Raw genomic sequence first — 25,320 nt, forward strand, 5'->3', positions numbered from 1 at the left:
TATTTGTGTGAGGGTGCCATGAGGATTTGTCATCTTGGTGGCAGTTCCAGGTTGTACAAGGAGCAGAGAAAGCAGGCTGTGATTTGTTAGAGGACTCTGAACAGGTGACACACCATCTGTGGTGTAGTGACCCTTGGCTATCTTACAGAGGAATCAAAGCTCTGTGTTCCAACAAACCTACACCTCGGTTCTGACAAATGACTCTGCTGTGTGGTCCCATTGGGCCAGCGACTTTGAGCAGTTGTATAAGCCTAATCCCCCTGCCAGGATGTTGGACATCTCCAGCGTCAGGGTTCTGATTCTCTGCCAGTCAGCTGTGAATCTAAATTACTAATTAATAAACTACAGTACACAAAACCTTTAAGCCATAATATATCAATGACTTTTTTAATCTCACTGTGCAGTACATGAACAATATCCACATCATCTTCTGCATGCTTGGTTTGGTGAATTTTTACTCCAGATGCCCCTCATAATGCAACTCTATTCACTTTTCAAGGCTTCTGTAGTTGTGGTTGGAGAAACTGTGCATAGTGTCACATGTAGATGTGATATAGAGAAGGAGACTAGAGAAAAGCCACAAGATGCCTAGATATCTCTGAAGGAGCTATTGGTTCTTGTGACTGGAAAAACTGGGATAGTGCAGTTTTGGCCTGTTCCAGCACCTGTTAGAATCAGCCCAGTGTCACGTTTTATTTCGTGCTCCCGTCACGAAATGATTCAAATTTTTGTGACAGGGTTTTTTAACTCACTATTACTAACTGTACTCCCACCCCCAACCCTAACCATAATCGCCCCGACTCTGCCCCCCCCCGGCTTCACTTTTAATTTCGTGTAGCCATCACGGAATGTATTAGAATGGATGTGTGCTGCCATGACGAAAATTAGGCACTTTTTGTCACAATATCACAAACCAATAGATTAATGTATATTTCATGCTGCTGAATCACGACTTGCTGTGAGACTGTGTTGGTGCATGAAAATTTGTTTGTTAAAGAAAATTTTTTGTTAAAGAAAATCCTTTTTTACACCACCATGACATTGTCCAAATTCTTATGGATATGACTGCTTCACAGGCAAAGAAAACCGGTATTATTGTGAATATAAGTGAAAGCCACAGACATGAATCATCTGACGCTGATAAAACTAACTAATCAGAACACAGAAACTTTGCTTTAAAATGTCAGTTTTTAAAATTTTGTACGAGGCTCACAACTTTATTTCCCAGCTCTTCTTTCGTTCACATCTCTCTCAGGCTGGCGCGAGATGCCCCAGACAGATGCACCAGTCACTTTGATGCAGTGGCCCAGATACGAGGGGAGGCCTTCTTTTTCAAAGGTAAAGGAACCAGAAAGAGATGATGCTGCAGAGTTTGTCTGGGGGGAAACAAAACAAAACAAAACCAGAAAACAGCTACAGGAGCACAAATAATGTAAAGTAGGAGACTGAAAGAAGCAGGATGATGTTGAGGGTGTCCACCCTGCTGACATGAGCCCATTGAGCCATGCTAAGAGACTTCAATCCAAAAACGGCATCAGGCTTTCAAATTTACCGTCCAGTTCCAGTTTTATACGGAACTACAAGACAGATGCACAAGCCTTTATATGTCATTGATTCCTAATTTTGCCCTTAAAATGCTGGTTTCTGCACATTTGAATTCATCAAGATGCAGATTGTGTCTTGCAAGCTTCCAGGTGTCAGATGATAGTTTTTGATAAATCTCAGCACGCAGCATGTTGATATCAGCCCACATGCCTCAACACATCTGCTAATCATCTACTGCCAGCTGTTTGACAAGACATTTGTTTTGTTTTTTTAATTTACATCAATGATACTCAACAATACCAGAAAACATCAACAATAGCAGAAAACATTAGTCTTTGTCTCACATAATTTTACCTCCTTAAGGGCGCCTTCACACACTAACACGACTGAAGCCGACTAGCGCAGGAAGGAGGAATTGCATGCCATTCGTGAAAAATCAGATCCTCCTCTAACGCCTTGTACACCTGACGCTACAACTAATCGTGCACACCAGCGGCCGAAAGACAGAGAGTGCCCTGTGAGAGCCCATTTGATCCCTCTCGCAACAGGTGTTGGCCACATTCCAGGTGACACACACACAAACATCCAACATCCTGGTACGACAGTAGACAATAGGCGACCACATTCGACCTGTCTGTGAAAAGTGTCAAAGTGCCCCACGATTGTGGCGAAACCAAGCAACACACATGTGGTGCCAGAGTGTCGACTCTCCCCTCAACACGTGTGGCCTGTGTGTGTATTGCACACGTGCGCATATGTCACACCGCCTCCGCCCCCCCTCCCCGCAACACATGTGGTGTGTGTGTCTTTTGCGCCTCCCCTGCAACACATGTGGCGTGGGTCACACTTGCATGAAATGCTGATATGTATGTACAGACATGATCACATGGAGACCGGCCAGCCATGTCTGAGCGCACACAGCGCGGCAAAGCGCCTGTCAGCTGATCACCGGCCAGTAACTCCATGACAGCTGGAAATCAATCAATCAATCAATTTTTTTTTTTATATAGCGCCAAATCACAACAAACAGTTGCCCCAAGGCGCTTTATATTGTAAGGCAAGGCCATACAATAATTATGTAAAACCCCAACGGTCAAACGACCCCCCTGTGAGCAGCACTTGACTACAGTGGAAGGAAAAAACTCCCTTTTAACAGGAAGAAAACCTCCAGCAGAACCAGGCTCAGGGAGGGGCAGTCTTCTGCTGGGACTGGTTGGGGCTGAGGGAGAGAACCAGGAAAAGACATGCTGTGGAGGGGAGCAGAGATCGATCACTAATGATTAAATGCAGAGTGGTGCATACAGAGCAAAAAGAGAAAGAAACGTGCATCATGGGAACCCCCCAGCAGTCTACGTCTATAGCAGCATAACTAAGGGATGGTTCAGGGTCACTGATCCAGCCCTAACTATAAGCTTTGGCAAAAGGAAAGTTTTAAGCCTAATCTTAAAAGTAGAGAGGGTGTCCGTCTCCCTGATCTGAATTGGGAGCTGGTTCCACAGGAGAGGAGCCTGAAAGCTGAAGGCTCTGCCTCCCATTCTACTCTTACAAACCCTAGGAACTACAAGTAAGCCTGCAGTCTGAGAGCGAAGCGCTCTATTGGGGGTGATATGGTACTACGAGGTCCCTAAGATAAGATGGGACCTGATTATTCAAAACCTTATAAGTAAGAAGAAGAATTTAAAATTCTATTCTAGAATTAACAGGAAGCCAATGAAGAGAGGCCAATATGGGTGAGATATGCTCTCTCCTTCTAGTCCCCGTTAGTACTCTAGCTGCAGCATTTTGAATTAACTGAAGGCTTTTTAGGGAACTTTTAGGACAACCTGATAATATGAATTACAATAGTCCAGCCTAGAGGAAATAAATGCATGAATTAGTTTTTCAGCATCACTCTGAGACAAGACCTTTCTAATTTTAGAGATATTGCGTAAATGCAAAAAAAGCAGTCCTACTATTTGTTTAATATGCGCTTTGAATGACATATCCTGATCAAAAATGACTCCAAGATTTCTCACAGTATTACTAGAGGTCAGGGTAATGCCATCCAGAGTAACGATCTGGTTAGACACCATGTTTCTAAGATTTGTGGGGCCAAGTACAATAACTTCAGTTTTATCTGAGTTTAAAAGCAGGAAATTAGAGGTCATCCATGTCTTTATGTCTGTAAGACAATCCTGCAGTTTAGCTAATTGGTGTGTGTCCTCTGGCTTCATGGATAGATAAAGCTGGGTATGATCTGCGTAACAATGAAAATTTAAGCAATACCGTCTAATAATACTGCCTAAGGGAAGCATATATAAAGTGAATAAAATTGGTCCTAGCACAGAACCTTGTGGAACTCCATAATTAACTTTAGTCTGTGAAGAAGATTCTCCATTTACATGAACAAATTGTAATCTATTAGACAAATATGATTCAAACCACCGCAGCGCAGTGCCTTTAATACCTATGGCATGCTCTAATCTCTGTAATAAAATTTTATGGTCAACAGTATCAAAAGCAGCACTGAGGTCTAACAGAACAGCACAGAGATGAGTCCACTGTCCGAGGCCATAAGAAGATCATTTGCAACCTTCACTAATGCTGTTTCTGTACTATGATGAATTCTAAAACCTGACTGAAACTCTTCAAATAGACCATTCCTCTGCAGATGATCGGTTAGCTGTTTTACAACTACCCTTTCAAGAATTTTTGAGAGAAAAGGAAGGTTGGAGATTGGCCTATAATTAGCTAAGATAGCTGGGTCAAGTGATGGCTTTTTAAGTAATGGTTTAATTACTGCCACCTTAAAAGCCTGTGGTACATAGCCAACTAACAAAGATAGATTGATCAAATTTAACATCGAAGCATTAAATAATGGTAGGGCTTCCTTGAGCAGCCTGGTAGGAATGGGGTCTAATAAACATTTTGATGGTTTGGATGAAGTAACTAATGAAAATAACTCAGACAGGACAATCGGAGAGAAAGAGTCTAACCAAATACCGGCATCACTGAAAGCAGCCAAAGATAACGATACGTCTTTGGGATGGTTATGAGTAATTTTTTCTCTAATAGTTAAAATTTTGTTAGCAAAGAAAGTCATGAAGTCATTACTAGTTAAAGTTAATGGAATACTCAGCTCAATAGAGCTCTGACTCTTTGTCAGCCTGGCTACAGTGCTGAAAAGAAACCTGGGGTTGTTCTTATTTCTTCAATTAGTGATGAGTAGAAAGATGTCCTAGCTTTACGGAGGGCTTTTAGAGCAACAGACTCTTTTTCCAGGCTAAGTGAAGATCTTCTAAATCAGTGAGACGCCATTTCCTCTCAACTTACGGGTTATCTGCTTAAGCTACGAGTTTGTGAGTTATACCACGGAGTCAGGCACTTCTGATTTAAAGCTCTCTTTTTTCAGAGGAGCTACAGCATCCAAAGTTGTCTTCAATGAGGATGTAAAACTATTTACGAGATACTCTATCTCACTTACAGAGTTTAGGTAGCTACTCTGCACTGTGTTGGTATATGGCATTAGAGAACATAAAGAAGGAATCATATCCTTAAACCTAGTTACAGCGCTTTCTGAAAGACTTCTAGTGTAATGAAACTTATTCCCCACTGCTGGGTAGTCCATCAGAGTAAATGTAAATGTTATTAAGAAATGATCAGACAGAAGGGAGTTTTCAGGGAATACTGTTAAGTCTTCTATTCCATACCATAAGTCAGAACAAGATCTAAGATATGATTAAGTGGTGGGTGGATCATTTACATTTTGAGCAAAGCCAATAGAGTCTAATAATAGATTAAATGCAGTGTTGAGGCTGTCATTCTCAGCATCTGTGTGGATGTTAAAATCGCCCACTATAATTATCTTATCTGAGCTAAGCACTAAGTCAGACAAAAGGTCTGAAAATTCACAGAGAAACTCACAGTAACGACCAGGTGGACGATAGATAATAACAAATAAAACTGGTTTTGGGACTTCCAATTTGGATGGACAAGACTAAGAGTCAAGCTTTCAAATGAATTAAAGCTCTGTCTGGGTTTTTGATTAATTAATAAGCTGGAATGGAAGATTGCTGCTAATCCTCCGCCTCGGCCCGTGCTACGAGCATTCTGACAGTTAGTGTGACTCGGGGGTGTTGACTCATTTAAACTAACATATTCATCCTGCTGTAACCAGGTTTCTGTAAGGCAGAATAATCAATATGTTGATCAATTATTATATCATTTACCAACAGGGACTTAGACGAGAGAGACCTAATGTTTAATAGACCACATTTAACTGTTTTAGTCTGTGGTGCAGTTGAAGGTGCTATATTATTTTTTCTTTTTGAATTTTTATGCTTAAATAGATTTTTGCTGGTTATTGGTGGTCTGGGAGCAGACACCGTCTCTACGGGGATGGGGTAATGAGGGGATGGCAGGGGGAGAGAAGCTGCAGAGAGGTGTGTAAGACTACAACTCTGCTTCCTGGTCCCAACCCTGGATAGTCACGGTTTGGAGGATTTAAGAAAATTGGCCAGATTTCTAGAAATGAGAGCTGCTCCATCCAAAGTGGGATGGATGCCGTCTCTCCTAACAAGACCAGGTTTTCCCCAGAAGCTTTGCCAATTATCTATGAAGCCCACCTCATTTTTTGGACACCACTCAGACAGCCAGCAATTCAAGGAGAACATGCGGCTAAACATGTCACTCCCGGTCCGATTGGGGAGGGGCCCAGAGAAAACTACAGAGTCCGACATTGTTTTTGCAAAGTTACACACCGATTCAATGTTAATTTTAGTGACCTCCGATTGGCGTAACCGGGTGTCATTACTGCCGACGTGAATTACAATCTTACCAAATTTACGCTTAGCCTTAGCCAGCAGTTTCAAATTTCCTTCAATGTCGCCTGCTCTGGCCCCGGAAGACAATTGACTATGGTTGCTGGTGTCGCTAACTTCACATTTCTCAAAACAGAGTCGCCAATAACCAGAGTTTGATCCTCGGCGGGTGTGTCGTCGAGTGGGGAAAAACGGTTAGAAATGTGAACGGGTTGGCGGTTGTACACGGGGCTTCTGTTAGGACTACGCTTCCTCCTCACAGTCACCCAGTCGGCCTGCTTTCCCGGCTGCTCGGGATCTGCCAGAGGGGAACTAATGGCGGCTAAGCTACCTTGGTCCGCACCGACTACAGGGGCCTGGCTAGCTGTAGAATTTTCCACGGTGCGGAGCCGAGTCTCCAATCCGCCCAGCCTGGCCTCCAAAGCTATGAATAAGCTACACTTATTACAAGTACCGTTACTGCTAAAGGATGCCGAGGAATAACTAAACATTTCACACCCAGAGCAGAAAAGTGCCGGGATGAGACAGGAGAAGCCGCCATGCTAAACGGCTAAGAGCTAGTAGCTGCGCTAAGCTAGCGGATTCCTAAAAACACGCAAAGTGAATAATGTGTAAATAATTTAGAGGTGATTCAGCAGAAGGAGTGCTTAGTTAAGGCACGTGAAGATTGCACTGGGAAACAAAATCGTTATCTAGATATCTAGATCAATCTAACTGCGCAGATTAAACAGCTAACAGATACAGCAAAACACTGCTGTGCTCCGGAACAGGAAGTGCTACAATACTGCAGTGAGAGACAACCACCAGTAGAGGCAAGCAATCTGACAAACAGAAATGATGGCTCAGTGCACTCCACGTGTTACATTACAAACACAGACCATCAGAAAGATGCAGGACAGGCACATAATAATACATACAAAGAATAAAACTAACAGAATGAAGGTACAGAGAGTGAGTTTTTTTCTGTGAGCTGCACAGGTCCGCACACAGAGGTGGGCATGTCCCCCTGCAACATGCAGCTGTTCAGATATCTGTGTTCGCAACTCACAGCTGGGGAACACCTGTACTGGCTTGTAGGATACGATCTCACATAACTGTACTGAAGCGGGATGTCAGCATGCTGTCCTCAGGTGGGAATAAATTAAACATATTGCTTCAGCTGACTGGAGCGTCACCGCACCGCAAGCTGATGAATATAGTGCCATGCGGGAAATAACCCCACGCGATGCCCCCGCAAGGTTCGTACTGTGAGATTTCCCCGGCTGTTCATGAGACGGGAGCCAGTCGGCCCGAACGCATCAGGTAATTAATGTCAACATAAAAGAGAACAGTAATCCATGTCATTCATTACTTCCTGGTGTACGTCTAGGCGGAAGCTAAATCCGCTCTTTAAAGCAGGAATCAAGTATTATAAATTATGGTGTTTAATTTTTGCTCTGCTGCTGTGTACATGACTTTCCACGTGCTTGCACTGATTTCGTGCGCGCGAACACGAGGGTGCATGAAACCATTGCCGCGGTATCGTGCATGCCTGTTCGAACCACATGTCCCTCCCGACAAGCAGGTGGAATGTTTGTGGTTCCCCATTTCATTATTCATTAGCAGATTTTCATCCGGTTTCTGCGTCTTTCGTGTTATGTGTGAAGGGGCCGGAACCTATGTGACATTCATGTCATTAGCCTGTTACATTTTGGAATTGTGACATCTCTACTCATCACAACTCCTCACTCGGGGAGGAGGAGGAGTAACAGGTAGACAGAGGTCGGGGATGAGAGGAACAGTAGTAGCCAGTAAACCAGTGTTGATCAGTATGTCTGGTATTTATATTGTGTAATTATATTTGCAAACTGTTTGTCTTTATTATTTTCACTTTTGATACTCTGTGTGTTTCTTACCCTGTGTTCTGCTACACAATGCTGCTGAAACCTCAATTTCCCAGAGGGAGTCTTCCCAAAGGATCAATAAAGTTCTATCTAATCTGTAATCTAATCTAATCAGTGCCGTCACATGCAAACTCCGCAAATGATTAAGGTACAGTATGTAGGATTCAGGGGCATGTATCAGCAGAAATGGAATATAGCATTCATAACCATCTGTTAGTGTGTAGTTACCTGCATAATGAATCAATGGGTTTTCATGAGCTTAAAATGAAGCCTCCATATCTACATTGGGAGCAGGCCCCCCTCATGGAGGCCCCCATTTTGCACCACCATGTTGATACAGTAAACTAAATCAGACATACTTACTCCACCTGTGGAATTTTGCAGCGCAACTGAAAGATTGAAGAAAAAGAAAAGGAGTCAGTGTTTGTATGCGGTCTACTAGCTGCCAGTGCAGGCCAACAAGTTTGACACCCCTCATTTTTGCTGATCACAAGAAAAGGCAAGGGAGCAAGAATCCCCATTACCAAAGTAAGAACATGAAGGGCAACAAAACTCTGACCAGGGATGGCAGAACACAATCTGCAACTTCATCACGAGATGACACTAAATGCGATACACTCTTACTTTAAAGTTTCATGTTTTAACTGTTTATTCTCATGTCTAATTTAGGTCTTTATTGATAGATACAAGTTAAAGATACTCCCGAGTGATATTTCAAAGTTATATATGTAGCTTTTTCACAAAAATATTTACTAAAACTGCTATAAATAGACTTCAGTGTGCATCTTCTTGTCTCTAGTTTAAATACGACATCTTTCCTGCAGGACCAGTAGCTACCGTTGAATTGGTGCTATAAAGTAGAGGAACAGGAAATCAGAGACTTAATGACATTTAAATCCTGCAGGATTTGACCAAGAAAAAGTAGATCAAGGTCGGCGCCCTCTGAAGTCATGTGAAAGGTTTGAAACATGAACCAATTATTTCAAGTGTCTTGGGTCTGCAACAATTTGGTGTTGAGTAATCGCGCAGCCAAGACCAATGACACACACAATTGAATGGACGGAACCCGTATCTAAAGGAATGAGCCCTGCCCCCCTTTTCTGTGATTAGATCATAAATGACCTCTTCTGTGATCCCAGTTTTGCGAATGAAGGAGGTAGAAAATGGCTGACTTCTTTTGGGAAGCTGGGGGCAAAGTGTCACCATGCGCTGCTTCCCTCTCAATGTCTACAGGAGAAGTCGTGAAGCTAACCGTTTGCTTTCCAACAGATGTATGTTCTTGGATGACTGGCATGGTCCATAATCCATTAAACTTTTTATATGGCCACATATTGCACCAAGTGTCACAGTGTGAGGCTGCTGCTCTCACAGCCAGTAGCGGCAGAATTTTCCAACGTCCTGTTATTGAAAATAATGGAGCTTCTGGTTTACAGTGTGCTGCATATTTCCAGTATATGAATGCAGTGTCAGAAGTCATTTTTTGGGACTAATTTGCAGAGAATAGAACTGCATGAATCAGTTATCCAACAGTAACAACAACAAGGAGGTCGAGCGGGACAGAAATGGAACTGGAAGATAAATGGTCCTAACGGGATGTCATCCGTCACCTGCTCTTGTATTTATTTATTTTAATTTTCGTTTGGACCAACTGGGAGATCCCAGAAGAGACGACTTTATGATGAAAATCAGATATCAGGCGCATGCAGGAGGCAAACTCTTTCAGCAACATTTCAAAGTGTAAGGATTTCTGTGTTTGGATTTCTGACTGATGTATTGCTAATGCCAAACTGTCCTGTTACTCACAGGGAAGTACTTCTGGCGACTAACACGAGAAAAGCACCTGGTGTCTCTGCGACCAGTTCAAATCCATCGGTTCTGGAGAGGTCTACCAGCCAATCTGGACAGTGTGGATGCTGTGTATGAGAGGCCCAGGGACCACAAAATCATCTTCTTCAAAGGTACAAGGAAATGCACCAGCTGATTTAAAACTAGAAAAAAAGATTTTAAAGTTTGAAGCAACAAATACCCCAGAGACATTGGGAGGGGAATTAAACAGATTTCTGAGATTTTTGCCTAAAAATGAGATGTTGCTTGCCATGCCCACTCTTCCTTTGGAGGGGGAGAATGTCAGGCTTCCTCTCAGAGACTATGTGGACATGGTACACAGACGACACACCCAGTCAGTGGGCGTGTCACAGAAAAAGCAAAATTCTACATATAGACTTCTGTGAATTTCGTCACAGAAGTCACAAGTGTGCTGCTTTAAGCCTAAAATTTGCTTTACAGCAGGGGAGTTTCTGCATGCACGTTCATTAAGTTGAGGCTCTATAGATGTTGTACATGAAACCCCCACTGTATAAAATGTAGATTAAACATATTTTGTGTAATGTGACATGTTTAATTTCCAGCAGGCTTGTATCCAAAATTTTGTTCAAAGGCATTCAGTCGTGAAGAACACATAAGTGAATGAAAATAATAATAATAATAAAAATCTTACAGTTAGAATTTCCTTAAGGACATGAATTTGTTTCCTTTTAATACATTTTGTATTATATTTTACATGATGATGGAGACCTCCTGACTTATTAAAATCTGATTCATCTAAAAAATATGCCAGATTTTGCCTTTCTTACATTTCATACACGTTAGTTTGCATTTTTAAGGTAATTGTTCCTTTTACCATAGCAGTTTTCTGTACCACTTAAGGGGACTAAACAACACTAACACTCCTGCCTCAGTCTACCATTGCCTACAAAAAATGTATGATAGTCATCCCACAGTGGTAGCTAGAGCCAGGTAGGGGTCAGTGAAGGATTACACAGCAGGGATCCAGCCATATTGAAAGATATTGTTTGGACTATCTATGACTGAATGTTATAGGGTTTCAAACTGCAAAAATTGTGACAAAGGTCAGTTTCAGTTTATACAGGGAAAAGTTTCTCCAGTTCTGGTAAAAGGTCATATAAATTACTGGTTAATAGGGTTTTTAAAATGAATAGTTAGTACCATCTATCATGCTTAGTTATCAAGTTACAGGGTGACATATGTCATATCCAATCCAATGGATATTGTCCTTGTTCGACTTTTACTTTGGAGACCAAACATTCAACACAATCAAAACTATTCCATTTATTAATTCTATTAGCTCAAGCAATTTGGATCACTTTTGACTAAAATTGGTGCAACTTTTACTTTTGACCCCTGTACAAACTGAAACAGACCTTTGCCACTATTTTTTTCTGTTTTACTCCATAACATTCAGTCATAGAGCCTCCAAACTATAGTATTTCGGAACCTTTGTGATCAGATAAATAATGCGGTATACTTTTCATAGTATACATGCATGTAAAATGCATAGGTATATAACTTTTTTACATAAAATTGTTTGCATGATTTTCCTTGACTGCATAGCAACTGCCTATGAAATGTATTTACTAATCTCACATCTTTTCCAGTACTTCATTCAGTTTTTTCAAATAGTGTTGTGTGGCATTTATAAAATTAGATTTGGGTAGATGTTGTGATTTGTTTTGTGTTGTTTTCCTGTCTGACCCCTCTACAGGAATAAAGTACTGGGTATTTAAAGACAATATCATGGAAGAGGGTTACCCACGTCCTATCAGTGATTTTGGCCTGCCCACAGAGGGCGTGGATGCAGCCTTTGTCTGGCTCCACAATGACAAAACCTACTTCTTCAAGGGCGACCACTACTGGCGCTATGACGACCACTTGCGACGTATGGACTTGGGCTATCCTAAAGACAATACACTTTGGAAGGGGCTGCCTCTACATCTCGATGACGCCATGAGGTGGTCTGACGGTGAGATGCTTTGAGAAATTAAGGCTTTCATCTTATCTTAGTTGTGCATGCGTTCCATGAAAAATAAATGTAATAGACACATTTTCTAAGGCCACAGTTCTTGTGGCTGCAGGGAAAACAGAGCATGTCATGGTTTAGATTCCGCAATAACTTTTTGCATCTCCTTCGGGGAATCTGCTTGCTTGGACATTTGGTTCCATTTTGTGTCCTGCCATCTCTTGGAAGGTCATGTCCCAGACACAAACCTGTGTTCGACTTCTCATCCTCTCAGAGATGAAAGAAAGTTACTCTGCAGAGAAATTTAATAATTTAATATTGATCTCTTGTGTCAGAGATCTCATTAGTTATGCCAATAGGATTGTCATGAATTCAAATTGCCTGTGGGCCACATTCCAAAAACTTTTATCCTAGTGGAGCAGAGTGAGAATTCAAACTGCATTAAATAAAGACAGGAAACTCTGAACCAGAAAATCCCCCACAGAGCTCTGGGTAAAACTGCACTGGATAACCTCATGCCCGATACCTTGGCTTACCTTGTTATTTCACAATAATAGTTGCAAGATATATATTTCAGTTTTTTGTCAGATTTTCTGTCAGTCAAACAGCCTTGAAGAATCTGACTGTCGTGAAGGAAATGTTTACTGACCTTGAATTGTGGACGATGCTGTGATCTTTGTCAAATCAATGGGATACCCTGATTGCACCACTTGAGGGCCAGGAGTGTTTGGGTTTCCGTGTGATTGTCCTGGATCAAGACTAAGATCCAGGCTTTCAATGAAACCCTGGACTTGGCCATCACAAGTGTATCTGTGTGCAGTGAAAATATCAAACATGTTAAGAGATTTTTCTGTCTTGGCAGTGACATTCATGCCTCAGGTGAGACTGGGATACTCCTCAGTGACATAAGCCAAGGACTAGATGTGTTTGGTACTGAGTCTCTTCAGATGATTCTTGGGTACTACTGGAGTGACTTTGTATCAAAGAAGCAGTAACTTAGTGAGACACACTGAGGGGTATCACTTGTCTTGTGAGGAAGCATCAGCTATGGCATTTTGGCTATGTGGTGCACCTCTTTGTGCATGAGCCCGTATGCAGGTGCTTCAGTTTTGAGGACTACAGCAAATAGAAAATGCCAAGGAGATGCCCAGATTTCACATGGCTGCAGCAGATAGATGGTTACTTTCGAGAAATGGGAATGGCCAGGATGTCCGCTGGTGGTGCTATTCTCATGAACCTTCAAGAACCCATGAAGGTTCTGTGGCGCATGGCATTCGTATATTCCCCAGACTTGATTTGAGGATCCCAAAAATTGGTGAAATTCCTTTTGAGCTTCTGAAAAAGTAATTGGCATAACACAGGTTAATTGGGGAACCTCTAGCTGTATTTACAAGCCTTCCCATAGAACAAGTGCCTTTGGGAGGGGATGGTCTAGTGGTTAAGCGGTGGGCTTCACACCAGAGCATTCTTGGTTCAAAGCACCCAGATAATCATTAAGAGCCCTTGGGTACGGTCCTTAATCCCCAGTTGCTCCACATGTGTAGTGAACACCCTGCATGGCAGCACCCTGACATCGGTGTGTGAGTGTGGGTGTGTGAACAGGTGAATGTGAGGCATCAATGTAAAGTGCTTTGAGCTTCTGATTGAGATGGAAAAGCACTATATAAATGCAGTCTATTTACCATTTTTGGGTTTAAAAGTCAGGATCCTGAGTGCAAATTTTGATCTTCATAAATCAGCTTCCTCATTACGAGCCATTTCAAAAAGTGTCACGATAACTCGAGCAACCGTACAATCTATTCTGCAATCATAAGAAGCTTGAGGCCATACAGACTTTATATCATTGAGGAAGGAAGCCCAAATTCACACTCAGGAATAATGAACTTTAGTTTAAAGGTGCAACAGAACCTCAGGAAAAGGAATTGATGAAATGGTCTGAGGCATCAGACAGGCTCACCGACCTTTTAAGAGAGTACTCCATCACCATGACCTAAAAGGCTGCCGACCAAAGACGAAGCCATTAATCCAAAATTGACTTTTAAGAAAGGGCTTGGTCTTTGTTCTGGTGACCAACTGTAAACTTTTGTCAAACTGCTCTTTTTTATGTTGATTTTACTTACCAGACCACTAAGGGTTAAATAGAAAAGTCAAAACGTGAGTTATCACAAGGCCAAAAAAACGAGATACGTGTGTTACAGCCCATATTCTGCTAATTGTTTGCTTGTTTGTTTTTTGGCTATCAGATGTGCATTTAATGAAAGTAAAATAAAAGCAAAATGAAAGACTTTCTCTTTGCCAACAGTCTCACACAATGCCTTCATTATGCTGCGTTTACACATAACAACAATTCACGAATGCCATGAAGTACACATTCTTGGCCGCTGATCACGAATGTGATGATTTGAGGCAGAGGCGTCAGGTGTCCTCAGGAACTGTTGCAACCTCTTACCCCCTGTTACGATTAATGGCACGTTTTGCTGGCAAATTATCAGGAACCATTACGCACGGTCAAGAATAATGTTCCACGCTATTGCGCAGAACAGTGCGGTGGCAGTCGTTGTTAACCCAGGTCTTGACCGATCCGGTATGAAAATTTGATTTCTACTCTGCATGGTTATTTTGGCCGGTTTTATGCCGGATGCCCTTCTTGACACACCTACTCATTTATCGGGCTTGGGACCGGCACTTAAAATGTACTGTTTGCACACCCCATGTGGCTGAGTTTTTTGCAATCCTTCATGACTGAAATATTAAATTCAGTTTTGCAATCCTTCATATCGAATTTAATACTTCATTCAGCTCCTCCCCAAGTGCATGGCCAACAGGCTGAAAAACACCTTTTCTCTCAGTCCATCAGACTGATAAATATGTAGTATTATTACTTTTTTCAGTACTCCAAAATTACAAGCTGTCCACCCTAAATTAATCTATCACCCAGAGTGAAAAAGTGTCCAGATACAATATAATCAAGTGGCAAACTGTATATTGCCCTCTTTTATCCTGATTAAAATGTGTATGAACATATGACTGAACACATTCAACATATGATGAAGCTGTCAGTTGCTTTCAAGAGCAAATAATTACAATTTTCACAGAAACATGGAGTTAGGTAACGCTCTACCAGAGCATCAGATGACTGGTAGCTCCGGTGTTAGTTGTGCCCAAGGTAAGACTGTTCTAGAAGGTTGTCATAGTTTATGATCAGAATTAAGCAAAATGCAATGAATGAAAAAAATGATGGATTTATTATTAAAGTTGGCAAACATGCAACCTCTAATCTAGGGGGAGATTTTTCTGACTGCCCAAGAGCAGTGAAGCAAAGAATCATTTGAACCTATCCTAGCAATCAGCCAGAGAAATGTACAATAAAAGTTCAACTTGTTTTTTGACATTTGGACAGGTAGCCATGGCCTGGGATTGAAAGATGATAGTCGATATTGGCCAGCAAATAATCTTTCCACCTGAGATTGTAGTCACCAGCCTTAGGCCAGACTTGGTACTTTGGTCCCCCTCACTGAACTCTTTACATCATAGAACTCACAGTTCCATGAGAGAGTTCAACCAAAGAGGCCTACGAGTGCAAGAAACTGCGCTACACAGAACTGGCAGCAGATGCTCTACAACAAGGATGGAATGCAAAAGTCTATCCGTTTGAAAAGGGACGCAGAGGCTTTGTGGCTTCTTCCACCATCAGGTTGTTGAAACACCTTGGTATACAAAGACAGGCTCTGCAACAGACAGTCAGATCAGTCTCTGAAGCGGCTGAAAGAAGCAGTCAGTGGATATGGGTCAGGCGGAAGGACCCTTGATGGGTTAAAAGAACAGCAACATAACCCACACCAATCCCTCCACCCCACACCCCACTTGAGAATCCAGGTCAGAATTTTCCAGGAGGACGGTGAGCAAGGTATGTGGTCAGCTCTAGGCTTGACTCATGGAAGAGGAGGCCCCTGCCCTGCATGGTCCCATGCGCAGCACCATTTAAACAACCAGGCAAGTTTCATGAGTGGGCATGGTACACAGGATCAGGCTTGATCACCCTGTAGCTGGGCACCTTTGATTAGCTTGTCTAGTGTTGAAAGGCTGAAACACCCCATGATTCAAAGGTGCACTACTGATGAGGTGTGCAGAAAATTTACATCCTTCCCATGCATGAGAAACAGCTCCCACGCCACTGTCAATATCAAGGCAAACCTCATGTGACTACCATCCATTGGCACAATGGACAGATTACTATTATGTGCCATGTTTCATGATTCTTACTTGTATTATAAATGTAGAACCACTAGCTTAGTTGAATAGAGATTGGGCTGTCAATATATAGACCTGGGTTCAGTTCACTCATACTACCTGTGTTCGGGGACAAGACACTCCATTTGTAGTCTAAGTTCAACCTGCTGTAAACAGGTACCAGTCGTGGCTGGGGAAGTAACCTGCATTGGATGTTGGGAAGGTGTCGTAACACGGACCACAACAGGGGGCGCTAATGAACGGACAATGGATAAGGGAAGGAGTAACATTTAATGTTGCACAAGAACACAACGTAAATAAACAAAGGTACTGCCAATCACACACAAGAGGATTGCGGGCAGGCTCGAAGATAGGAGACCTCAGATGAACGAAGAGCCGGGACCCACACCGCTTCTACCACCAACGGCCTGAAGAACACCGAAGCCGCCAAGCCCCGAGTCCCCAGGTGGTCTCTGTCCTCCGTTGTCGGCCCTGGTACTGCTGGCAGAAAAAACAGAAGGTAGTGAGTGTGAATCCTCACACCCAGCAACCTTGATTATTGATTCTTGGGAGGGAGAGCCTCCACCTCCAATCATACACACGTGCAGCTCCGAAAATCCAGTCAAGGAAATACCACCAGGAAAAAACAGCTGCAAAACAGATCAGATTATTATTTGACGTATAAGTCAGCAGAGAGATTACCTTGTATCGTAGAGATTTCTCGGCGAGGAGTGGAGTCGCCACCCGGCCTTTATGGTGATGGTGATGATGAGATGATGAGTGACAGCTGGTGTGAGGATGATTGACGGCTGTCACTCCCAGTGGTTCTGGCGCCCTCTTGTGCTTGAAGCCCGCACTCCAAGCAGGGCGCCATCCGGTGGTGGTGAGCCAGCAGTACCTCCTCTTTGGCGGCCCACACAACAGGACCCCCCCCTCAACGGGCGCCTCCTGGCGCCGACCAGGCTTGTCCGGGTGTCGGTGGTAGAAATCGACCAGAAGGGGCCGGGTCCAGGATGAAGCTCCTCTTCACCCAGGATCGTTCCTCGGTCCGTAACCCTCCCAGTCCACCAAGTACTGAAGCCCCGACCCATCCGACGGACGTCCAGGAGCCGACGAACGGTCCATGCCGGCTCCCCGTCGATGATCCGGGCAGGAGGTGGGTCGGGTCCGGGGGAGCAGAGCGGTGAGGTGTGGTATGGCTTGAGTTTGGAAACATGAAAAACCGGATGGATCCGCAGTGAAGCCGGGAGAGTTAGCTTCACTGCGGCCGGACTGAGGATCTTGGCGATGGGGAACGGCCCGATGAAGCGGTCCTTGAGTTGTGGGAGGTCACCTGGAGCGGGATATCTTTGGTGGATAGCCACACCTCCTGCCCTGGTTGGTATGTAGGGGCCGGGAACGCCGGCGGTCTGCATGGGCCTTGGCCCTCGTCCGGGCCTGCAACAGGGCAGAGCGGGGCGGCCCGCCACACCCGGCGGCACCTCCGCAGGTGGCCTGGACCGAGGGTACCCCGACCTCTCCCTCCACAAGTGGGAACAACGGTGGGCTGGTAGCCCAGACACGCTTCAAAGGGGGAGAGGCCGGTGGCAGAGGATACTTGGCTGTTGTGAGCGTACTCGATCCAGGCCAGATTGGTTACTCCAGGCCGCCGGGTGAGCGGAGGTGACACAACGAAGAGCCTGTTCAAGTTCCTGGTTCGCCCGCTCTGCCTGGCCGTTCGTCTGTGGGTGGTACCCGGACGACGACGCACGGTGGCCCCCAGTTCCTTACAAAAACTCCTCCAGACCTGCGAGGAAAACTGGGGACCACGATCCGAGACGATGTCCGACGGTATCCCATGCAGACCTCACGACGTGGTGAACCAGGAGGTTCTGCCGTCTCCTGGGCCGTTGGGAGCTTCGGGAGGGCCACGAAGGTGGGCCGCCTTGGAGAAACGGTCCACTATCGTTCAGTATGGCGGTGTTGCCCTGGGACGGCGGGAGGCCCGTGACGAAGTCCAGACCGATGTGGGACCAGGGGCGATGAGGCACAGGCAGGGGTTGGAGGAGACCCCTGGTCTTGCGATGGTCCGCCTTGCCCCTGGCACAGGTGGTGCAGGCCTGGACGTAGTCCCGGACGTCGGCTTCCAGTGACGCCCACCAGAAGCGCTGCTGGACTACTGCCACGGTCCTACGCACTCCAGGATGACAGGAGAGCTTGGATCCGTGGCAGAAGTCCAAAACGGCAGCCCTAGCCTCTGGTGGGACGTAGAGTCTGTTCTTCGGACCGTTTCCCGGGTCCGGGTTCTTAGTCTGGGCCTCCCGGACGATCTCCTCCACGTCCCAGGTGAGGGTAGCCACGACAGTGGACTCGGGAAGGATGGTGTCGATGGGGTCCGACAACCCGACCTTGGCTTCCTCTTCGTGCACCCGGGACAATGCATCAGATCGTGATTTTGGTCCCGGGTCGGTAGGTGATCCGGAAGTCAAAGCGTGCGAAGAACAGGGACCAGCGGGCTTGCCTGGGGTTCAGCCGCTTGGCGGTCCGGATGTACTCCAGGTTCCGGTGGTCCGTAAAAACCGTGAAAGGCCCCGTAGCCCCCTCCAACAGGTGTCTCCACTCTTCTAGAGCCTCCTTCACCGCGAGGAGTTCTCGATTGCCCACGTCATAGTTCTGTTCAGCGGGGGTCAACCTGCGGGAAAAGTAGGCACAAGGATGGAGAACCTTATCGGACTCCCCGCTCTGGGACAGCACGGCTCCTATTCCTGAGTCTGAGGCGTCCACCTCTACTACAAACTGGCGAGTAGGATCAGGCTGCACCAGAACTGGAGCAGATGAAAACCGGCGTTTCAACTCCCTAAACGCGGCCTCGCACCGGTCCGACCAGGTGAAGGGGACTTTGGTGGAGGTCAGGGCGGTCAGGGGGCTAACGACCTGACTGTAACCCTTAATGAACCTCCTGTAGAAGTTTGCGAAGCCGAGGAACTGTTGCAGCTTCCTACGGCTCGTTGGTTGGGGCCAATCCCTCACCGCCGCAACCTTGGCCGGATCCGGGGCGACGGAGTTGGAGGAGATGATAAACCCCAAGAAGGACAGAGAAGTGCGGTGAAACTCACACTTCTCGCCCTTCACAAACAGCCGGTTTTCTAACAACCGCTGTAGGACCTGACGTACATGCCGGACATGGGTCTCAGGATCCGGGGAAAAGATGAGTATATCATCCAGATACACGAAGACAACCGGTGCAGGAAGTCCCGCAGGACGTCATTAACCAAGGCTTGGAACGTCGCGGGGGCGTTAGTGAGACCGAACGGCATGACCAGGTACTCAAAATGACCCAACGGGGTGTTAAATGCCGTCTTCCATTCATCTCCCTTCCGGAGTCCGAACTAGATGGTACGCATTCCTAAGATCGAGTTTGGTGAATATTTTGGCTCCATGCAGGGGTGTGAACACCGAATCCAAGAGGGGCAATGGGTATCGATTGCGAACCGTGATCTCGTTCAATCCCTGTAATCGATGCATGGACGAAGTCCGCCGTCTTTCTTGCCCCACAAAAAAGAACCACAACCCATCGGGAGGTGGAGTTCCGGATCAACCCGGCGGCCAGGAGTCCCGGATGTAGGTTTCCATTGATTCGCGTTTCCGGACGTGAGAGATTGTACAGCCTACTGGACGGGAACTCACTGCCCGGAACCAAATCGATGGCACAATCGTACGGTCGGTGTGGTGGAAGGGCGAGCGCCAGATCTTGCTGAAGACGTCAGCCAGATCATGGTACTCCCTGGCCCGCCGTCAGATTGGGAGGGGTTTTAACCTCCTCCTTAGCCGTCATTCCGGGGGGAACCGAGGATCCTAACACTCCCGGTGGGCAGGTTTCGCTCCACTGCACCACGACCCCAGACGGCCAATCGATCCGGGGATTGTGCTTCACCATCCAAGGAAAACCCAAAATCACTCGGGAGGTAGAAGATGTCACGTAAACACTATCTCCTCCCGGTGATTCCCAGACACACCAAGGTCACAGGCTGGGTCCGGTGTGTGATTAGCGGGAGTAGAGTGCCATCTAGTGCCCGTACCGTCAAGGGCGAAGGCAGAGCCACTAGGGGGAGCCCCACTTCCTTTGCCCATCTGCTATCCAACAGATTCCCTTCGGACCCCGTGTCCACCAGTGCTGGGGCGTGAAGGGTTAAATCCCCACTCAGGATTACCACTGGGATTCGTGCTGATTTGCGGGAACTTCCCGTGCACATGTTATGGCCCACCCTTAGCCCAGTGTCTAAGGACGGGCGTTGGTGTTTGACCGTTTGGGGCAGTCTTTTAACAGGTGCTCACATGAGCCACAGTAAAACATTCCCCGCGGGCCAGTCTCCTTTGTTTAATATCTGATCTCACTTTAGCCCTGCTCGTGTCCGATAGCTTCGTCAGCAGGGGGAGCTGTTGCCACACGGAGCCCACCGGCAATGGAGCGTGAGGACCGACGTCACCCGCCGTCAGACCCGAAGAGAGAGGGACGCTTTAGTGCCCGGCCACAGCCCCCCGGCCTCTCCCGACGGTGTTCATTCAAACGGTTGTCTAAGCGTATAACCAGAGGTGACAAGCCCGTCGAAAGTCTGCGGTTCGTCCTTAGCCAGTAAATGCTCCTTCAGTACTGGAGACAGTCCGCTTATGAAGGCGGCGCGGAGCGCTGACGTCATTCCAACCCGACCTCGCAGCGCGATGCGGAAGTCGACAGCGGTAATCGGCCAAGCGCTCCGACCCCCTGGTCTCAGTGACAGCAGCACGGTCGAGGCGGTCTCGCCTCTGTTGGGATGATCAAACACCTGTTTGAATTCCCGTATAAAACCCAGCGTATGACGTCAGAAGCCATGACGCTGTTCCCAGAGCGCTGTAGCCAAGCGCGTGCCTCACCTCGAAGCAGATTAATTACATAAGCCACCCGGTGGCGTCTGCCGCGTACATGACTGGACGCTGTGCAAAAACGAGCGAACCACTGCATCAGAAAGTCTGCGCACGTCTCCACACAGCCTCCGTACGGTTCAGGAGGACTTATGTAAGCTCAGGGGACGGTGGGGGGGGTAGTTGAACGGCCAGTGGAACATCTACATTAGGCCCCGGGCCAGCAGGAGGAGACACTGCAGCGACGCTTGACTCGCGTGCTTCCACTCTGGCGGTGAGAGCCTCCATCCTCTGATTGAGGCTTGCATTTTGCTCATTTACCAGCTGTAACTGAGCAGTGAAAGCGGTAAGGATTTGCTGCAGATCACTTACCACGCCTCCTCTGACGCCTGCGCTCCCTGTTCTCCCATTGGCTGTTCCAAGCTGTGGTTTGACGCCCCTCGGTATCCATGACGAATGGCCGAGAAATCCTGTTGGGAAGGTGTCGTAACACGGACCCACAACAGGGTGCCTAATGAACGGACAATGGATAAGGGAAGGAGTAACAATTTAATGTGCACAAGAACACAACGTAAAATAAACAAAGGTACGGCCAATCACACACAAGAGGATTGCGGGCAGGCTCGAAGATAGAGACCTCAGATGAACGAAGAGCCGGACCCACACCCGCTTCTACCACCAACGGCCTGAAGAACACCGAAGCCGCCAGCCCCGAGTCCCCAGGTGGTCTCTGTCCTCCGTTGTCGGCCCTGGTACTGCTGGCAGAAAAAACAGAAGGTAGTGAGTGTGAATCCTCACAACCCGCAACCTTGATTACTTGATTCTTGTGGAGGGAGAGCCTCCACCTCCAATCATACACACGTGCAGCTCCGAAAAATCCAGTCAAGGAAATACCACCAGGAAAAAACAGCTGCAAACAGATCAGATTATTATTCGACGTATAAGTCAGCAGAGAGATTACCTTGTATCGTAGAGAGTTCTCGGCGAGGAGGTGGAGTCGCCGCCCGCTTTTATGGTGATGGTGATGATGAGATTGATGAGTGACAGCTGGTGGTTGAGGATGATGGACGCTGTCACTCCTCCCAGTGGTTCTGGCGCCCTCTTGTGCTTGAAGCCCGCACTCCAAGCAGGGCGCCATCCGTGGTGGTGAGCCAGCGTACCTCCTCTTCGGGGCCCACACAACATTGGACTGGGAAGCAGTCCAGGGGAAGTTGATTTTTAACCCACCTCACTCTGTGGAATCCTGTGTAAGTACCACCAAGGGGCCTCAGAGAGTCTAAAGTACTTTCTTCTCTCTTTATTATGAACTAGAGCGCTTAGTGAAATTCTATTGTACCTGCATTAAATGTCCATCAGGGGTGGAATTCCTCCATTTCAGGCTGCTGAGGTGCACGATGAATCTGTTGTTTATAGTAGTACATGATGTGTTTATTGGTGCATCCTGAGAGTGAAGACTTCCCAGGTCCATTGGAATCATGTGTTTTGGACAGCAGAAATCCCTCTGACACATTCTGTGATTTTGGGCTGTATAAATAAAAATTTACAGAATTAAGGTCACGCTGGATAATCACAGTGATCTGCTCCACTTGCATGCTAATGAAGTGTGAAATGGTCTTGTACTTTATTAGAAACTCTGCAACATTTGCTTTCAATTGGTATGTTTTGTGTCTGGATAAAGCTTTGGATGATGCCGAGGCATATGTAGATTTTGAAAATGACACAAACAAACCAGTGCACTGAAATTCAGACCAGTCTCAGTGGGAGCCGGGGTGTCCCTAATCCCCTGCAGAATGTGAATGCAAAGAAGCTCTCTGTCTGACAGGTGTTTTGTGCTCTGCATTCTGCTGCCTGAGCCCGTCGACTCAGAGGTTTCACTCCAGAGGCCTTTGATGTGCTGATGCACACATATGCACAAGAAGACTGCGCTCTCTGCCCCCACCTTGGCCATTATCGCCGTGCAGCCTGAAAGGGTAAACTTGGAATCTAGCATGCAGAAACGTTCATAGACAGACTTTAGGGCCTGGGAACTGGAGCCCCTTCAAAGGCCGTTCTCCATTTGTAGGCTGCTTTCACCAGCTCAGGATGAACAGAGGGAGGAGACAGTTGCAGGCAGTGAGAGAAAAGAGAGATACGGGAGCACGAGGGACATGGTGACAGGCCGTGATGAAAATAGAACAGATAGATAAGAAGGGATTTGTGAAGGTTGGAATAGAGGGGAAATACACACAAGAGGAGATATGGTGAGGCAGAAAGACATGAAGAAGTTCAATGGCAGCAGCAGCAATGTCGAGAATGAAATGAAATTTGTCCAGATTTTATTGAGGGTGGTTGTTCACAAAGTGTGTGTCACAGCCCACCAGGGGGCCATGAAGGTACTGTAGGTGGACCATGAGAGGTCCATAAAACATCTTTGATTTACAATTTTGTAATAAAGTTTCAAATGATATAAAATATTTAAAAATGTAATCAGAATAGGGCTCTCTATTGTGGCTCAAAATTCGATATGATACGTATTGTTGGACCTATGCAATATGTTTCACAATATTGATACATTTATGTGCTTAATACTGCTTATATAATATTTAATTGAATGCATACATAAATTGTAGTGTGGTGGTGTGTACTCCAGCTATTTATTACTTCATTCATACTGCCTATTTTGTGTTCTATTAGTATTTCTTTGCACACTTTCACCTTTTCTTTGGCTTTACCCTATCCCAAATGAACCTAACAACCTACATGTCTGTTTGATAACATTACTAACCAAAAGACCCTTTATGATTTTCGTATTTCTGATTTCTCTTACCCTAACCAACAAGATTTTAAAGATATAACCACAAACAGACGCAGTTATGCCCTATCTTAAATATTGCTTTGAACATGCTAACCACTAAGTCACCATGCTGCCCAAGTCAACAGATTTCTTTTAAATATGGCTCATCATTAACACGTAGTGCAGAATTGTAGTAAAACTAGGATACAGAGGAATATTGATTAAATTGTTGTTAGTTGTTAAACGTTTATTATTTATTTAATTATTATTATTATTATTATTATTATATTATTATAAGCAAAAAAAAGTCTTCACAAATGGACCTTGTAAGTGTTGTGTGTGTTGGGGGGGGGGGGGGGGGGGTCCACCCCCCCCAGCCGGCTGTGTGCCTGCACAGTCTGTGTGAGCAGGAAGACCTGTGATGACAAGAAAAACTTGTGTATTTGTGTGGAAAGTGTGACCTGATTGTCAGGTAAGAAGGATTTATCACATGTGCCATCCTCAAACACAGACTGTGTGCATATCTGAAAGAAAGCAATGAGAAATGTGTTTTAAAACTCATCACGGGTGCGCTGCTGCTGCCGCTGTGTCGGCATTATACAATGAAACACAAGGCAACACGCACTGTTGATGATCTGTTTTCTCAACTTAAAGTGCTCGGTGCTGTCAGAAACAGACAAAAATAAAAAAATGAATATGGACAAACTGGTCACAACACGGAGCATTTATATCAATGTTTTGATAGTATCATCATGGATCCCTAAACCAGAAGTGAAACAAATCCATGGGCTTTAAATTACTTCTTTTTTTTTTAATTTGTGTCACTAAGTTTCAATATGGCAATACTTCATCTTAGTCTCAGGAGTAGGTCATAATTAAGATTAAAGATTTGAATGGGCTCCCCAAAGATTTTCAAAGTGGTCCTCACCATTCTTAGGTGTGGGAGTGGCTGACGGAGAGTTTTACTCCAACAGGATCTGTGATGGGGAATGTTTATAAGCTGTGTCTTCCTGTTTCCATTTTATGTCTTCTTTTTTTTTGTGGCACTTTCAATCACAATTTAAGGTCGATCACTTCCTTGGCTTCATAAGACAAACACAACAGTTCTATTAGCCCTTGAATGGATTAAAATGCTGAATCATTTTTAGAAAATGTAAATTTTGAGCCTGTTGCTGATGATGAATCCTTTATTCGAATACTAAATAATAAAATTGTAATGGTGAGCAAGAATTTTTATGACTTAAATTGTAAAACTGTGATGATGAAGTTATTTTTGAGAGTCATGGGAACAGGGGTTGTTGAGTTTTGTGAAATGTCTTTGCCCGTTTTTGGCTCCAGCGATGTTTGCTCTGAGTGGGTAATAAAAAGGCAGTTGAGATGACAAAAGTCTTTCAG

General features: G+C 45.4%; 1 protein-coding gene across 1 annotated transcript in view; it reads left to right on the top strand.

Moving 5' to 3' along the window:
* The window catches only part of LOC117530101 (matrix metalloproteinase-17-like), a 239,263-nt gene that overhangs the window by 179,528 nt on the left and 34,415 nt on the right, over nt 1-25,320 (top strand). The window contains exons 8-10 of the mRNA XM_034193041.1: nt 1,256-1,338; nt 10,033-10,185; nt 11,790-12,047. Coding sequence (XP_034048932.1) covers nt 1,256-1,338; nt 10,033-10,185; nt 11,790-12,047 — 494 coding nt within the window. The remainder of the gene's footprint in view (nt 1-1,255; nt 1,339-10,032; nt 10,186-11,789; nt 12,048-25,320) is intronic.

This window comes from Thalassophryne amazonica, chromosome 17 (assembly GCF_902500255.1).
Source record: "Thalassophryne amazonica chromosome 17, fThaAma1.1, whole genome shotgun sequence".
Taxonomy (NCBI): Eukaryota; Metazoa; Chordata; class Actinopteri; order Batrachoidiformes; family Batrachoididae; genus Thalassophryne; species Thalassophryne amazonica.